Genomic DNA, 18,814 nt, shown 5'->3' on the forward strand with positions numbered 1-18,814 from the left:
TTTTTTAAAAGAAAATAGAGATAAATGGTGAAAAGTAAAACAAGACAATAAGAACTTAGGCGGTCTACTTAATTCATATTCCAACGAATACTATTCCAAGATTTACTATCCCTTGGACTATTTTGAATGGGCAATCATTAAAGTCTCCTCTCCAAAAAGCTTTCAGAGAAGGAGGAGAGTGTATAGAGATGAAGGTAATAGTAACAAACTACTATCCCTTTGATAGTAAATGAGAGTAATAAAAATACCGACAACTAAAAGATGAAGTTTGAAAGTAGGTTATCGGAGAGTGTCGGCATAGTAGTAGCAAGATTTGCATGGACGAAGCAACATAACAAAGTATGAGACGTAGAGAGAATTGATCTACAGTCTTAGACCTCGAGGTTTCTTTTATAACTTTTTTATTCGGTTAACTGATCCTTTTTTGGTCGACCGGCCTTCAGAATTTTCTTGGCTTTGCATCTAGGTTCATGATTTGTCCAGATCGTATCTTCCGTGAAATCAGCCTAGATCGATCGACTAAATCCTTGTTCGGTAGACTAAACACCAAGAATTTCCTTTTGTTGTTCAATTCGATATAATCTTTTCATACCTATTTGGTCAACTAATCACATGTTTAGTCAATTGAACTTTATTATTTCCATCATCGTATGATCCAATCTTATCTAATCTCTGGTTACTAAAAATGTTTAGTCGACTGATCATTCTATCAGTCGACTAAATCAATATTTTCTTCTTAGACTCAACTTGAATCTGATCAAATCTCATTACTAAGGATTGATCGACTGAACCACTTGGTTCGGTCGACCGAAATTTTGGATCATGTTGAACATTATTTTTCTACAAAACAAAGTTACCACAGTATAATAATAATGATCCTGCAAAATAGAGTTAGAAATAGATAAGTATGCATGCATTATTATGATAATTATGATTGTCTCGATCTCAATTTAGAAATCTCTGTTTGTTTCTTGAGTCGGATTAGCGCCTAAGGTTGTCCCGACTGGGACATGACCTCACCACCACTCTACTCCAAGAATTTATCTCAACTTACTCTGGTCTTCCAGACTTATATAGACTTTCTCTGGTCCTGCTTAATATCTGATCAACCTGATTGAATAAAACTTTCTTGCAACACTGAGTACACAATAGATATAAAATTATAAAGTAAAATAGTGTTAGCAGCATTAAGATTCGCTGGTTCGATCAACCTAGACCATTCGACCACACTTACTTGGAGTTTACTCTTTCAAGACTTTTCATCTATTTGACCTCCTATTAGGATTAATCACTCGATAGGCTTCTCACCACTGCTAAAGTCTTTAGTCATCTTGACCACTTGGACTTTCTTATCACTTAGTAGATTACTCACTACTGTCAAGCCTTCAGTCACCTTGATAAATTAGACTTACTAGTCACTCGGTAAACTACTCATCACTGTCAAATCTCTAGTCACTTTGATCATTTAGATTTACTAGTTACTTAGTAGACTACTTCATCACTATCAAACCTTGAGTTACCTTGATCACTTGGACTTCATTAAATATATTGTTAAATAAATATTAAAATTCTAAAAGTCGATTGTATTAACAAATAATATCTAAAAAATTGGAAGCTTTTACAGAAGTAAACCTGAGGCCATGGACGGAAGGTTTGTCAAAGAAATGTTTAGTTATTGAAGATTGGAGGCTTTACGGGCGCGAACTCTTACTAAGTATTACTAGGTATTGTGGTAAAATAGGAGGTCCGGGAGCTAATCAAAATGGTAATATGTGACTACCACTGTATTGGCAGTCCTCCTAGGAATTCATTCTTTACTTGATTTTGACAATGGAAGGTCTTCAAAATATTTTTGAATTTTTTTAAGGTGTTTGGGTGTTTGTTTAGATACACACCCCAAAATTCAAGATGTAAAGTCAAGCATCCAGAAATCTCATTATAGTAGCATTCCAAACAGATCTGCAGAGAGAAAAAAAAGTATTGAAGGATTATAATTCAGATTGATAAACCACGTAGCTAGTTGCAGTTACTAATCTACGCTCCAGTTTCACAATTTGGTTTGCCTTCCAGACCCTAAGAGTAGGTTTAACCAGTTAATTGTTGTATAATACACTATTTAGTGTCCAGGGAAGATGTCTTTGCCAAGAACATTAACCTACAAAGCACATCAACATTTTATAAATGAAAAAGAATCTACCTAATCTAAACAACAAATTCTAATCGTTTTTTGAACATGATCAGTAAGTTGATTTAGTACAATTTGCACATCAAGAATGAATTCAATTACAGTTCAAAGACATTTATTATTGGCTATTAACGGTTAACTTTAAGCTGATCTACTGTAACCAGTAAAAAGGAACTAGCATGCCCACAGGGAGATTTTTGGCATTATGAAATATGTTGCAATATCATAATCAAGTGCAATATCATAAATGAAATTTGATAATTTCATCCTAATGACGTGCGAACAAGCAACCTTCCACCTTGCTTCGGGCAAAAATAAATAAATAAATAAATATTTTTTAAAAAAATGCAACAAAACATTTGCTATCAAGTAATCAGGCAGTGACACCCAACTCGCATATCAGTCCCTGCATTTGCACATTAACCATTGTCTTTTGACATAAAGCATCAATTTTCTTGCTGCACTAAAGAAGATTAAAACATGCTTAATATATCAAATATCTTGTGCATATAAAATTATACAGTAAAATGGGATGTACAAAGATTTCTGTTTCCTATAATCTGGCAAATATGACTTCTATTGCAGCCGATCAGCAAGCTGCGGAAATTTCTGAAGCAGCCAAGTTACCCCCTGGATAACTACCTGCATGATAAAGTAGGTGAAAAGAATTGCTAAAATTTGGATAGCATAGAGATTAGTAAGTTAGAATTGCTTAGAACTATAAATATTTCTACTGCATGAGAAACCATTCAGTCTTGTTACTAAATAGAAACTAATTGTGGAATATGTTAGGACCATAGTGAACAACCAGCACAAAACCTCCCTTCTCATGTTATTTATAGGCTCAGCAGAAGTAATGGGACCGGTTATCATAATTCAAGTAGCATGTCATACAGTAGAAACAGAATATAGCACAAATGCATACACTGTAAAAGGTACATGAATCAAGTTGCAGGGTAGAGTACCAGTGCTAAATCTCCAGGCTTCACAGCAGGTTCCACACAATCTCTACCATAGCTTTACAAAAGAAGTAGAGAAAAAAAAGGTCAACTTGAATCATAAATAACAAGCAGAAACGTTAGATGCTTTGAAAGTAAAGTTATGATTAGTTTTGAAATTGATAGCGAGAGTATCAAGAATATGTTCCATCAGTATTTTCTTGAACAAAGACATTATCTGTATCAAACCACCATAAGTTCTCTCAGCCAAAGGACCACCATAAGAAGAGGTTCCCAGCCCATGGTTCCAATGCTACTGAATTCTCAAATAGTTAACGTGAAATTAAGAAGCTAATAAAGAGGTTGCTAATTATGGAAATGGGGAAAATAAGAAACACTTTAAAATTCAAATGACAGAAGCTATGCATAACAGTTTTAAGAAAGACATACACTATATGCTTGATAAACAAAAAAGGCTTGCCCTAGATGACAATGCCTTATTCAGCATCATCACATCATCCTGTTATATTATCATACATATATGCTGTGTACCATGATAACCACTCACTTGATTTCACTAGTTAAAGCATAATCAGTATTATAAACAAACAAAATGGAACATACACTATTTGTCTCTTGCCCTCCCGGACTTCAAATCGGTAGAAGCTGCATCCTTTGCTAAATGGAAAAGGCTTCCTGCGCCACTCTGTACAAGGGACAATGTCTCTGAACAAGTAATGTGAGGTTCCTAAATTTTGGTTTAGTTATATCAACTCTTGTATACCCAAATGCCATGTGACTCCTACAGCCAATGAATCTTCTTTAGATATGTCATCAATAACAAACTGAAGGTCAGCACTGGTTGTCTTGGTGAACTTCTTGAAGAACTCAAGAATAGCCTGTATCATTTTAAATATTTATCATAACAATGCAACAGTAAAGAATCCATGATCCAAGGTAATTAGCCATCCAAGTTATATATAACGAGATATGTGTTCCTAGGAATGTAAGAAATTCAAATCTAGCCTTAATTTTTAATTTCAAAATATTTGGGCTCATCAAGCCTTTTTGACCAAAATAGCTTGATGAACCTAAACAACTTATTTTAACTAAAAAATTAGAAAAAAAAAAAACATATCACATAGATATCAACCTCATGAACCCAATGGTACCCTGCTTGTCAAAATTGATAAAATTTTGTCCCTTAAAATTGTGTGTGTGTGTGAGAGAGAGAGAGAGAGAGAGAGAGGAGAGGAAGAAGGATTTAGAACAGCAAAATCTTAAGGACCTTGTGAAATGGATTCAAGAAAAAAAATCATGGATCAAGAAAAAATGGATTGTAGGTTCTCATCTAAGAAGCCCCCTTGAATGTCGGAGATTAAACCCTTATCCTCTTGTGTTGCACATAAGACTCCGTTGCTCCTTCTCACAAAGTAACAAGGCAAAATAACTCCAAAACCCTACCTGAGAGGTATTTAATGTTGGAGACAATCAATCTGTAGCCGGAGATTTTACGGGGTATTAGCTGAATTTAAATATACTGAATTTAAATTCACTTATCTGTTAAAATGACCTGAGCTGATAATCTCAGGCTGCCAGCAGGGGCTGGTTTTCTGACCACGGAGTGGTTAAGTGAGCAGAGTGTCAAAGCAGCAAAGTCCGCGCGGACTGAAGGTCGACCGGGCCGAGCAGGTGGTCAACCGGGCGAGCAACAAAACAGGTTGATCGTGCGAGTAGTGAGACCAACCGAGCGTACCGAGGGCGGACGACCGAGCAAGCGAAGATGCTGACTGGGCGAACGAAGGGGCCGACCGAGCAGCGAGGTCGGGTAGGCAGAATGGCCGGTCGAGCGAACAGCGAGACAAGCCGAACAGGCGAAGAGGCTGACCGAGGCCTGCGAATGACGCAGTTTCCTTAAAACAGATTCGTCCACCTCCGGCTGTGCTTCGAGGCTTACTCGGGTCGTCTGTTTCCCAGGATACAACGGCGAAACCGCAATCTCCACCTAGCACTGGTGGTTGCGGCGAACTGAGAAATACCCGAATGTTATCACCAGGGTTCTGTCGAGTGGAAGAAAGAAACGACAGAGAAGAAGAAGAGGGAAAAGAAGGTGGATGGAAAGATTATTTAATCTTTCTTTTCCTTATCTCTTTTCCTCTCATGCTCAAGGCCTTTTATAGGATGCCTTGCATGAGGTTACTTTTCCATTTGCTAAAGAAACGTCATATGCATTATATTAATATGCGTTTCTTATTTAAGCGTTAATGAAAAAAGAATAATCCAAGTGGCAAAATGTCGGTTAATTTATTTGGGTGTGCATAGGTCGTGCTCGCACACAAGCAAACTTGGTTCAGCGCAATCCGGGCCCTAAATTTGCACCCTCCCTATGCAGCCACACGCAAGAGCAAGCTTCCACTCATTTATTTGTTCACAACACACATGCTTGTGAAACAATATAAACCAACCATCAAGCCTTGAAACTTCCAATATGGGACTAAAATCTTCTTCACAATGGAGCTTCTTTCTTCTTCACTCTCTTCTCCGTTCACTCATTTTCAACAATCCCCCACATGAATGGAGATAGAGTAAGTGATAACATCCAGCAGTTGAGTCAAGTATAGGATAGGTAGGTTTTACCCTTTGAACCCTCCCTTGTGAAGATTTGATTGCTTACTGGCTGATAATAGACACGATGTCTTTGAACTATACTGTCGTTTGTATAAGCAGTGACAAATCTCACCCAAGACTCTCCCTGATACAACTCAGTTCTCATGAGTGTGTTCGTTCTTGGCCATGAACACGCCTGGTTCTGTGAGAAGCTCTAAGAATTGTGCCTCCAATTCTCTTCGAAGCGGCCTCACTTCTTTCTCACATAGGTGATCCTCAAGAGTTGTCAATACTCCTTGATCATTAAAAGTCCACTTACCCTCGTCTAGTCACTGTTTCATTGGGTCTCCCCACAAGAGTGTCTAGTCAATGCAGTTAGTTGTCCCTTTGAACCTAGTTCTTGGGATCTCCAATCAGTATGGGTGTCCTCTGCCGATCGTCAGCATCGACAATGACATCAAGCTCATTCCTCGTGATGAGCTTGCAACTAACTCTCGATTTAACCCTTTGGTTAGCGGATCCACTAGGTTATCCTTTGACTTCACATAGTCAATAGTGATAACTCCCGTTGAGAGTAGTTGTCTAATGGTATTATGTCTACAATGTATATGACTATATGTCAGACTTACCATTACAGATGGCTCTATGCCGACCAATTATTGATTGACTATCGCAATGTATACAAATTGTCGGCACAGGTTTCGACCATCTCGAATATCTTCTAAGAATTGTCGTAGCCATTCAACCTTTTCACCACATTTGTCAAGAGCTACAAACTCAGGTTATTACGGTTTACTTAGAAGATTTCCAAGAAATGGTTGCACCTGCTAGAGTGAAGATATATCCACTCGTAGATTTAGAGTCTTTTATATCGGATATCCAACTTGCATCATTGTATCCTTCAATCACACTGGGATATCTTGAATAGTGCAATCCATATTCACGAGTATACCTCAAGTACCTCAATACTCTTGTTATCCCTTTCGAGTGCTCAACACCGGATTACTCGTGTATCTACTCAGTTTACTTCTGCATAGGCTAAGTCCGGTCGTGTACAACTCATTAAGTACATCGGACTTTCGATCACCGAGAGTATTCTAGCCGAGAGATACTTTCACCCTCGTTTTTCGATAGATGTTGGCTCGTATCTATCGGAGTTCGTGCCAACGCAGATCACCTTTGGTAAATTTCTCAAGAATCTTGTCCACGTAATGGGACCGACTAAGAACAAGTCCTTTCGCATTCTAAGAATTTTGATTCCCGTAATCACATCGGCCCATGTCTTTCATGTCAAATCTTGAGTTCAACATAACTTTGTGGATTTGATTATCTTATCATTACTCTCAATGATAAGTATGTCATCTACATAGAGGCACAAGATGACATAGTCACTCTGTGGCTCTCATATAGACACATTTATCACATTCATTGATCTTGAATCCACATTCCTTCATGGCATTATCATTTCTCATGCCACTGCTTTGGTGCTTGTTTCAAGCCATATAATGACTTCACCAATCTCATACCTTGTTTTTCCGTCCCGCACGGAAAACCCCTCAGTCGGTCCACGTAGATTTTCTCTTCTAAATCCCCGTTTAGAAAAAGTGTCTTTACATCCATTTGATGTATTTTGAGATTCCATAGAGTAGTAATAGACAACAATACTCTAATGGAAGTTATTCTTAACATCAGAGAATACGTATCAAAGTAATCAATGTCTTCTTGTTATTGGTATCCTTTGATTACAAATCTGGCCTTGTATTTATCGATCGTGCCATCTGACTTCATTTTCTTCTTGAAAATCCACTTGCAACCTAGTGGTTTACTTCCCGGAGGAAGATCCACAAGTTCCCAAGTGTTATTTTGCAAGATATATTCTATCTCAGATGCAATTGCCTCTTTCCAGTGACGTCCATCAGAAGAGCCTACAGCTTCTGAGTAACTACGGGGCTCACTTTCCAACATGAAAGTGATAAAATCCGATCCATAGGATTTTTCTACCCGAGCTCTTTTGCTCCGTCTAGGCTCAACCTCCACAGGTTCCTCATCATCATCTTCTTCTTGTGTTTCATATGCCCGCTTTGAGGAGCTAGCATCCTCACGGGTCTTATACGAAAACACATGCTCGAAGAAAGAGGCATTTCTCGATTCGATTATCGAGTTCTTGTGTATCTCCGGTATGTGTGACTCATACACACAAAATCGATAAGCACTGCTGTTATGTGCATATCCAATAAATATGCAATCAACAGTCTTTGGTCCTATCTTAATCCTTTTCGGATCAGGTACCAACACTTTGGCAAGACACCCCCACATTCGTAAATATTTGTAGGACGGTTGTCTTCCATTCCACAACTCATAAGGGCTCTTATCTATTTTCTTCCGGGGCACCTTATTTAAAAGGTAATTAGCTGTTAACACAGCTTCCCCCCACATGGACTCTGGCAATCCAGAGCTTAATAGAAGAGCGTTCATCATCTCCTTAAGAGTTCGATTCTTTCGCTCAGCAACCCCGTTTTGTTGAGGAGTATAAGGAGCTGTTGTTTCATGTCTGATCCCATGTTCAGCACACAACTCAGCGAACGGTGACACATATTCACCACCTCGGTCACTTCGAACCACCTTAATCTTTCTATTAAGCTGATTTTCAACCTCATTCTTATAGAGAGCAAATTTCTCTATAGCTTCATCCTTACTTTTGAGAAGATACACATAACAGTATTTTGTGTTATCATCTACAAAAGTGATGAAGTATTTATTACCACCACGTGTTGGCGTACCTTTTAGGTCGCACACATCAGTATGGATTAAGTCAAGTGGTTCATTACTTCTTTCAATATGTTGAAAGGATGACCTTGTCATTTTCGCTTCAACACAAATCTCACACTTGTGTTTTGGGTTAAGGTGGAATGAAGGTATGCTTTGCATGTTTATTAATCTACGCAACACATCGTAGTTAACATGTCCTAGTCTACCATGCCACAAACACGAAGATTCAAGCATATAAGTGGAAGAGCTTTCAGTTTTATTTATCTTGGGCCTAATGACCATTACATTGAGCTTAAACAGCCCATCAGATACATAGCCTCTTCCTACAAACATCCCATTTTTGGACAATACAACTCTGTCCGACTCAAAAACAATGCGAAAGCCATGCTTGTTTCGTAGTGATCCGGACACTAAATTCTTACGAATCTCCGAACATACAAGACATTGTTCGAGTGAGGTCCTTGCCCGAGGTCATCTTCAAGACCACCTTCCTCGCCCGTGATGTCCGAGGTCTTGAGTTCCCATGAATGTTTGTCTCCAGTGACTTCTTCAAATCGTGGAGCATTGTTACAAGCAGACATGTCGAGTGGCTCCAGATCGATCCACCATCGCGGGTTGAACCGATCAGTTTAGCTCGGAGACCACACGCAGGTCGTCCATTTCGGTCCCTCGCTCAGTTGGCCTCTTGCTTCTTCTCGACTTTCTCAGACCAAGATTTGTGACCCACTTTACATAGTCAAGCACTTCCCGAGAACTTTTTCTGATGCCTCCTCCGGGTCCCATCTTAGAAGACTTGGGGTTCTTCTGCTTCGAGCCCGTGCTCGACCACGTTGGCTTTCACAGTGCCTGAGAGAAACTCTCTCGAACTCTTGTTGTCTTCTTCGATGTGAAACTATGAGTTCCTCCACATTCATCTCCTTTCGCTTGTTTTGGTGGTTCTTGAACTCCTTCCACCGGAGGCGCCTTCTCAATGATAGCGCCACCGGAAGGTTTCACTCGTAACCATCCTTCCGAATGGATCTCGCAAGATCATCCAAGCTCCCTGGACTTGGGCCGATCACCGCCTCGAGTCAACCATCTTGTAGTCACGATGAACTTCTTTGCCCTGCGTCCTCCGCCTTGTATTTCTTGTCTAGGGACTCCCACGCCTTCAGTACTCTTCATGCTATACAACAGACAATGAGTCAAGAAGGCTGAGGATGTAGTTTCAGAAGGAACCTGAATGAGTCCATGCCTCCATCAGATCGATGGTTCGTGATCAAGATCCCCAGCACTGGGAGGGTCCTCGTCAAGAACCGAGCGATTGAGTGTGGTCGAAGAGCATCTTCGCTACATCTCAAGTTCATCCATCAACTTATCTGGCTTTTCCCCATGATTGATTGGTACAGTTCCAATCGGGGCGGAGGGGACCTTTATTTGTTGAGTCTGTTGCACCTCAACATTCTGTTCTGTGGCCATCTCAACAGAGACTAGTGAGCAGAGTGTCAAAGCAGCAAAGTCCGCGCGGACTGAAGGTCGACCGGGCCGAGCAGGTGGTCAACCGGGCGAGCAACAAAACAGGTTGATCGTGCGAGTAGTGAGACCAACCGAGCGTACCGAGGGCGGACGACCGAGCGAGCGAAGATGCTGACTGGGCGAACGAAGGGGCCGACCGAGCAGCGAGGTCGGGTAGGCAGAATGGCCGGTCGAGCGAACAGCGAGACAAGCCGAACAGGCGAAGAGGCTGACCGAGGCCTGCGAATGACGCAGTTTCCTTGAAACAGATTCGTCCACCTCCGGCTGTGCTTCGAGGCTTACTCGGGTCGTCTGTTTCCCAGGATACAACGGCGAAACCGCAATCTCCACCTAGCACTGGTGGTTGCGGCGAACTGAGAAATACCCGAATGCTATCACCAGGGTTCTGTCGAGTGGAAGAAAGAAACGACAGAGAAGAAGAAGAGGGAAAAGAAGGTGGATGGAAAGATTATTTAATCTTTCTTTTCCTTATCTCTTTTCCTCTCATGCTCAAGACCTTTTATAGGATGCCTTGCATGAGGTTACTTTTCCATTTGCTAAAGAAACGTCATATGCATTATATTAATATGCGTTTCTTATTTAAGCGTTAATGAAAAAAGAATAATCCAAGTGGCAAAATGTCGGTTAATTTATTTGGGTGTGCATAAGTCGTGCTCGCACACAAACAAACTTGGTTCAGCGCAATCCGGGCCCTAAATTTGCACCCTCCCTATGCAGCCACACACAAGAGCAAGCTTCCACTCATTTATTTGTTCACAACACACATGCTTGTGAAACAATATACACCAACCATCAAGCCTTGAAACTTCCAATATGGGACTAAAATCTTCTTCACAATGGAGCTTCTTTCTTCTTCACTCTCTTCTCCATTCACTCATTTTCAACATTTAAACCAAATTCCATCACTTAATCCTGATTAATCTCTAATTGAATTAGGCAGAACCTGCACAGTTCAAACTCCATCACTATCCCTCACATCAAAAGTTTTGTAGGTTGACACATACATTCCTAATTCTAAAAATTAAAGCTTCCCATTTTCTTAAATTTAATTTCTGTAATATCTTAAATCAACTTGTTCAACCACATAATTAAATAAACATAATGCTAAAGACAGAGAAAAGATCATGATACAGGATTTACTATCACTCATACGAACTCTAATGGACAACTGAATTAGTTTCTACAGATGAAGTGATCGAGGAAAGTTCATCTTCTTTGCCTATGTTCTTCAAGGAAGTTTGCTGGAGACAAAAAATGGGTTACAAAGCACTATCAGTGTGCCGTTTGTTTATAGCATGAGAACTAATCAACCAAGTGCTTTAAACGAAAAATAACTGCAACAAAATCCTTCACTTGGACCCAACGACAGACACATTCATCATCCGCATAAAATCGAAACTGATCTTCTAACCTTGCGCCCAACAAAAGGTTGGGCGAAGACTAAATCCTCGTAAACGCAATCCTCTGCAATCAATGACTCCACGGCAAGAAAATCCCGACAATTTATCCCGCCGTAGAAATCTTTCACCACATCCGCCGCCGTCATGATCCCCAGAGGATGGACTATGGAAGTCTTCACCTCCGAAGAAGCACAGACAATGGGAGGCCTCGTTGAGACGGATGATGTGTTTAAACTCGATCGATATAGAGAACAAACCGAAGCTGAAGGAGACGGAAAGGGCATACTCCGCCCCGCTCCTAAAGCCCTAGCTAGGGTCGGAGTTCCATGGAACCCGAGATGGAGCGCGGTGAAGGATTCCGGCATCTCCTACCGCTGCGAAATCGCCGCCGGCGAGGGATGAAAAAGATGCTGCTCTTGGCAGAATAAAACGGCATCGCTGTATGCCACCCGTTTTTTTACTAATCTGATGCGCTTCGCTTCAAGCAGATGTAAGGCGGTCCGGGCCGACTGTGAACCGGCCCAGCATGGCCGCAAACAATCTGGTCCATATCTCTATATCTAGGTCTGTTTGGGTTAGACGGTGTCTATTAAATAAAACCATCAGATCACGTTTGATTCAAGTTATGACACATAATCTTAGTTATGTGATTATCAAGTAATCACATAACCAAGGTTATAGGGAATGAAATATAACTATTGGTTGTTTGGTTTAATTTAGGTAATCGAGTAAAATCTTGTTTGTTTGGAGGTTTTAGCATATATCCTAACGTGATATTTTACCATATTACCCTTGATTTAATAATGATAATATTATATTATTAATAGCGATATATATATTTATATATAAATAAAATTAGATTTTTTTTTGTTTATTTTTTTATGTTTTTTAAATTTTTAGATAGTTTTAATTAAATAGATAATTTTTTATGTAAAAGGTATTAATGCTTTTACAGGATTCACGTTACCGATTGATCTTTAGCCTGCCATGGTAGACGAAGAGGAGTTGTTCTAGTGTCGCAGCTCCCGCAAATAGCCCAGCAGAGCATCCATGATTGTGTATTCTCCATCCACGTCAAAACGAGCATCTGACCAGACTCATAATCGAAGACAAATCTAATCTTGAGGTTGGGATCATTGGAAGTGTAGATGAAATAGCTCTCCTCGGTGTTGTTGATGAAAGCAAAGTTGACGATGCCTCTCTAGCTCATCTCCGGGACAGAAGTGAAGATGTGTCCGTCCCAGATTCCGCTGGCCCAATATTCCTTCGACAAATTCCAGAGAAGTGTAAGAATGAAGTTGCACTGGAACATGAAGAAGCTATTGCCATTGCTGATGGCTGATGAGCAACGAAAGGTCCAAGGAGATGGAATATTTAATGGCGCCACTGGAATCTAGAAGGAATTGATTTCTTGCTATTGCCATTGCTGATGGCTGCCTGTGAAGAAATTGCATGAAGAAACAAGCCGGTGGTTGTGTGGTTAGTAGAAAATTAAGAAAAGAAGAACAAAAAGTAAGCCATGGACAGACCTTGCGCTTAGCTCGTGATGAGCCTACCTGTGAAAGCTCAACCAATGGTGGGATTGCGCCTTCGCCCAAGAGAAACCTTTGGATATGGGGACTTTCGGCGGCGAGCTGCAGCAGCACGTGCACGACGAACTCTCTCCCAGCTGTTGGTCCGATTTCCATTGCCTCGACCAGCACCGGGATCCCTCCCGCTTCCGCCACCGCATCTTTATCCTCCGGCACCGCAGCCAAGCTTCCTAGCACCACCAGCGCCTTCTCGGCTGTGCCGTCGCTGCGTTCCCCCACCAGCCCTACCAGTGGAGGCACCGCCCCTGCGCTGATAGCCCTTTCCTTGTTCTGCCAGACTGAGCACAACTTGTACAACGTGGTTAGGGAATCGTTTTTTCCCCGGCTCGAATCGCTCACAAGCAGAGACACCAGCGGTGGAATCGCCCCGCAAGCACCGATTGTCCCCCGGTTCTCCTCGATCATCGACAGGCTAAGCAGTGCACAGGCAGCATTCTGCTTAGCCCCCGCGGTAGTGATGGGCTTCTTGTTCTCCTCCTCCAGCGAGAGATTCAGAAGCGCCGTCATCGCGCTCTCCTGCATCGCAGGGGCGATGCTCTTCAGCAGAGGCACCAGCGCCGGAATGGACCCCGATGCCCTGATCAGCGCACGGAAGTTTGACCGGTGCTTCGCCAAGAGCCGTATCCCCGTCGTCGCCGCCCGTTTCAACTCCGGGGACGACGCCCCAAGCGCCTCCACGCACGCGCCAACCACCGACCCTTGCTCTTGACCGAAGCGCTCTCGATGGCCTCCAACGACGAAGACGACAAGGCAAACACGAGTACGCCTCAGCATCGGGTAATTTTGCCTCAAAATTTTTGTTAACCCCGGAATCAAGGAAAATCCTATTTTTCTGAGGTTTTGTGATTCCGGTTTATATGCCCAAATTGCTGACGTGTCAGTCATGCATCATGACTTAGGAATCATCAATTAGTTATACCAAACAAGGTTATCCTTGATAACCTTGGATGGATAACCAAGGTTATCAAGGATAATTCCAAACCAAACGCGTCCTCAGGGATATTGCAAGTTTACACATAGGTCCACTAATGTGTCGGATGTCTGATCTTTCTCATGCACTCGGGAGGAGCGATGTCATATGTTTTTGCTCCAGTAAGCTTATCGAGCAACATGACTCTCATTCTAATCAACTGACTATACACTTGATCCACTGACTGTCCGAGCGACCTCATTCTCTCTTCCAGTTCCCGTCCACTTCTCCTCGCCAAACGCACCGACAGCCCGACCTCCCGCCCAGCTCCACGCGCCACCGCGCGCCGCAGACTCCGAACACAGGAAGCCGCAGCCTCCAACTCATCCAGAACCGCGGCTCCACCTTTCCTCCTCTTCTCGAATTCCTCCTTCACAGCCTTGTGCAGATCTCGCAGCTTGCCTCCCCACCCCGAGGCCTGACGACCCGGCTGCGCCGCTGGCAGCCCTCGTCGCGCATTGAAAGAAACGGCGATCCAAGTGGCCGCGACCGCCAGCTGCGTCATCGCCAACGTTCCGCGCAACGCTTCCCGGAGCTCCGCCGTGGAAGCATCGGCGCTCGCTTGATGGTCGCGTGCCGCCGGTTCTGCATTGCCGGCGATCTTCTCGCCCAGCTTCCGTAAATTGAAGTCGCGCAGCTTGTCCAATTCGTCGCATCGCTTCTCCGTCGCCTCGCACTCAGCTAATGCCACCGTCGCCCGTCCAGCCACGCCGGAGCTGATCCGCTCCTGCCGCGGATCCTTATCAAGGTAATGCGAGGCCACGTACATCGATCCGGTGTACTTCCTGAGCTCGCCGATCCTTTCTCGCAGCCCATTGCAGGCGTCGAGCAGCTCCACCACGCCGTCGGCATAGCCCTCGATCAACTGGCGGTCTCCATGGGTTGCAGTTCGGCCGGCCGGAGTGGCAAGAAGCCTGACCGTCATCCGCTGAGCTGCGAACGTGAGGTCCAAGGCCTCGGCCAGCCAATGCCCGCTCGTGTACCGACTGACGCTGAAGGGAACGAGACGGAGTTCGTCGAGCTCTGACATGAGCCAGCGGTCAAAGGCGGTTCGGACCGGCGGCCACGGAGAGACTGGGGAGGGAGCGAACTTGGGCCTTAGCGACAAGGTCCGCTGCAGAAGGGAACAAGAAGACCTCATGGCTCGATGCCTTTCTCTGCCTAGCTAGCTAGCTAGAATGAGGTGAATGCACACAATAGAGTAGATGCATGAATCATGATATATGGTGGAGCATGCATGGGAGGAGAAGACAAAGGAAATAAAAAAGGATTTGGAGTTTAAGAGCCATTAGGTAGACTAAGCATGGTGTTCCAATGGAGAGCAAACACGAATTGAATGGGAAGGGAATATGTTGGAAGGGATAACTGTGCTGCCGGCAATCTGCTAGCTGCATGCCGAAGTTGTTATATATATATATATATATATAAAATGCTGTTGTATATTTTATTTTAACAGCAGCTAGCGCAAGATGTTAAACGACCGATATATTCACTCACTTGAATTTTACTAAAACTAACTCTTTTATATATATATATATATACACAGAAGTGATATGCTGTGGACAAAGCCCGTGCGGACCGCTGCGGACATGCTTCCTGATCTCTGGTGACCGATCAGGGAACCTCCTGATCGGTCTCTGGACCCTGATCGGTCTACAGACCGATCAGGAGGTTCCCTGATCGGACTGGTGACCGATCAGGAAGCATGTCCGCAGCGGTCCGCACGGGCTTTGTCCGCAGCATATCAGTTCTGTATATATATATGTATATATATATATGTATATATATATATGAATGGAGAAGAGGTAAAAGAGATATAAAATTTCATTGTAAATAAGATTTTAATCTCACATTAGGAGTTTCAAGGTATATTGGTTAATTTATATTGATTCACATATATGTGATCATGTCCGAGAGTTGAGGCGATGGATGCTGGAGATGTGGACCTCCTGTTGACTATTGGTGGACTTCTCGTCAGTGAAACCTACAATCACAACAACGTCAATGACGAGCCAGGGAGGAGTTCACCGACGATGGTTCTCCGACACTCAAGTCAACCGTCGGCAATGTAGAGGAAACGAGGAAGCAAAATGGCAGGGTAACTATAATTACAGCAAAGATTATGCATACCTCCGTCAAACCTTGGGGGTCTTTATATAGGACTCCCGAGGAGCACGTGCATGCTTCTCGAGGAACGTGCCGCTTCTCGAGGCGTGCACACTCCTCAAAGCATACCCTGAAGAGATGTGTTAGAAAAGTGTCTCGGACACCATACCTTAACGACCCGATCATATCTCTGACAAGACAACGGAAGCTTCCGTCGTTTGATCATCTGCCTGACCATGTCGCCAAGCATGTCATCTGTCGACGACACAGGTTCCCAGAAGGATATCCTCTTATCCTCCTTTTGTTTGTTACAGGCCAAGCGAAAGAGTCGCTCGGCCAGCTATCGACCGTCCGGGTGATCTTGTCCTCGGGCCGAGCGTAATGGCCGCTCGGCCAACATCCCACTGTCCAGACTCCGTTGCTATGCAGAACGGAGAAGCTGTGCCTGCATGTAGTCTGCTCGGTCGTCACTGTTTTGCCGATGTGAATCCGAGCGAGCTAGCCGCTCGGCACATACCTTGTCTGTTCGAGCGTCGGAAGCTCGGTACATGACCCGAGCTGTGCTAATATCTGCTTCATGTAGGCTCGGCGATTCTTCCTCCTCGTCGGGAAAGGGGGTTGCTCGATCGGACGATAATACCGGGGTGTTGACCAGCTTGACTTTAACCTCCACCATGTCATTGACCACCCTACTGACCGGGCCCCTCCTCATCACCGGATCACATGCCTCCCCCTCAAGTCTAGTCGAAGGAGGCTGCAAGTCTGACTAACTAGACAAGCTAGTCTAGAGATCGGTTGGTCGATCGGCCATGGTACTGGTTGGACCCCGACCGGTTTGCCTGAGGGTGTCAGACAACCTTGAGATTGCTTATTCGATCGGTACTTCGCACACTCGCACTTGGAGCAATTTGCAGTTTCTGTCCTTGGCTGAGAGCGGTCAATGCTGACATCATCCGAATCCCTTCGGAATTCATGCAAATCATCTCCATTAAAGCTGAGTACATGCCCACACCTGTTAATGGTGTTCATTAAATGCTGCCGTGTAGGCGTGTGCCACATGTCACTACCACCGTCACCGCACGCCCGAAGCGACAGCAGTTGATGTGACGTTTAGCAGTTTGAATTCAACGGCTGGATCTGCGCTCCGGCTTCCGTGACCTAGATCGGACGACCCCGGTCGGCCGAGCTCAAGCTTTATAAAGTTGCGATGGTGGCTTCATCTTCTTACTCTGCATCCTTCGCGATAGCTACAGGCGTTCCTCTACGTGACTAGTACTCTGGTGACCGTTTGCTCTCCTCAGCATCAGCTACTCTTCTGTAAGCTCCTCTGAATCCTCTTTGCTTCCTATCTTCGATCTGTTGCGACCCCCGTAGATCTCTGTATTTCTCCTGTGCTTGCGGTGTTTTCTGTTTGCATTTCTCTCCGTCGAACTCTTTGTTTTCTTATTTTCTGACAATGGCCAGTTCTTCACAATCATCGAACCCCTCGTCGGCTCTGGTATTCTTCCATAGAGACCAGGTTCGATGTGGGCGACGCTGAAAGTCTTAGAAACGCCTTTGGAATCCCTTATGATCATGAGGTCATTTTGGCTTCTTCGTCTGATCGGCCAAATTACCCGCCAAATGACACCATCTGCTTGTTCCTAGACCAGTTTGTGGTTGGCTTGCAATTTCCTATCCACCCCTTTGTCATCGAAGTTTGTAATTATTTCTGTGTTCCTCTTCCGCAACTCGTCCCAAATGCTTTTCGTCTATTGTGCGGCGTTGTTGTCCTGTTCCGGCTGCACAGCATCCCTTTGACCCCTCAAGTCTTCCATTATTTCTACTACCCCAAGCAATCCGAGCTAGGGACCATCTCTTTCAGTCTCGGATTGGTCTAGTTTTTTTTTATAAGATGCCCACTTCAAATAAACACTAGAAGCAGTATTTCTTCTTCATGCAACTTCCCGAACGACCAAGTTTCTGAACCCAATGGCAGGTCGGACTACCACCTCAACCTAACCTGAAGAAGTACAAGAGCCGACCGGATTACCTTCACGCCATGAACCTGCTGGCCGGTCAGAAATACGATATCCACAAGCTGCTGCTAGAGGGCGTTATGTATAGCTTCAGGATGAGTCCAATTCGCACGAGGCTCCCGATCGGCTTAGGTATGAAATTTCTTAGCTCCTTTCTTTGGAGTCTAACTGATTTGCTTTTTTTCTTTTGCAACCAAAATCATGGTGCGAGCGCGTGCGACCGACTTGACGAAGCTGAAGGATGCTGAGATAGAGGCGGCCGTTGTCAAGGAAATGGCGAGCCTTGGATTGACGTCGATCGGTTCCCACGAAGGCATGCAAGCCGAGAGCGGGGAGACCCCCACTACAGTTCAGACAACCAGCATCGAAGAAGTTGCTGAGCCACCCCCAACTCTCGAAGCACAACCCACAACTCGGATATAAGGTACCGAGTCTTCAGATGATGGGTTGCCACTCGTCAGGCGCAAGAGGCGTCGCAGGAAAACACCTCCTGATCCGCCACCTCGACTGTGGGTACCGCCGAGCGGGTTGGCACTTCTTCCCCTGTGGCTGTCCCAACAATGGAAGCCACTTCGTCCGATCAGACACCATATCTGGTTGAGATGCCGTCAGAGGCCATCGTTGCTCCCCCCGTCTCATTTTTGCCACCGCCCCGAACCCTATGAAGACAACTGGTGTCCAAGATTGACGTAGTGTCGACCGCTGCTCCCTCGG

At 44.1% G+C, this 18,814-nt stretch overlaps 1 protein-coding gene across 2 annotated transcripts; it reads right to left on the reverse strand.

Annotated features, from left to right (window-relative positions):
• Positions 1–2,566: 2,566 nt before the first annotated feature.
• On the reverse strand, positions 2,567–13,891 carry LOC122020007 (U-box domain-containing protein 4-like). 2 transcript variants are annotated; one of them, XM_042577697.1, is made up of 5 exons: positions 11,426–11,860; positions 3,908–4,022; positions 3,748–3,829; positions 3,151–3,202; positions 2,567–2,827 (listed from the first exon to the last, which is right to left on the reverse strand). In XM_042577697.1, exons 1-5 carry the CDS (start codon positions 11,777–11,779, stop codon positions 2,762–2,764), a joined length of 669 nt encoding a protein of 222 aa, XP_042433631.1. In that variant the 5' UTR covers positions 11,780–11,860; the 3' UTR covers positions 2,567–2,761. The 2 variants fall into 2 exon arrangements, with proteins under 2 accessions (XP_042433631.1, XP_042433630.1); XM_042577696.1 differs by lacking the exons at positions 2,567–2,827; positions 3,151–3,202; positions 3,748–3,829; positions 11,426–11,860 and adding exons at positions 12,382–12,851; positions 12,971–13,891 and having other exon boundaries at positions 3,885–4,022.
• Between the last annotated feature and the right edge of the window lie 4,923 nt (positions 13,892–18,814).

This window comes from Zingiber officinale, chromosome 9A (genome assembly GCF_018446385.1).
Source record: "Zingiber officinale cultivar Zhangliang chromosome 9A, Zo_v1.1, whole genome shotgun sequence".
Lineage (NCBI taxonomy): Eukaryota > Viridiplantae > Streptophyta > Magnoliopsida > Zingiberales > Zingiberaceae > Zingiber > Zingiber officinale.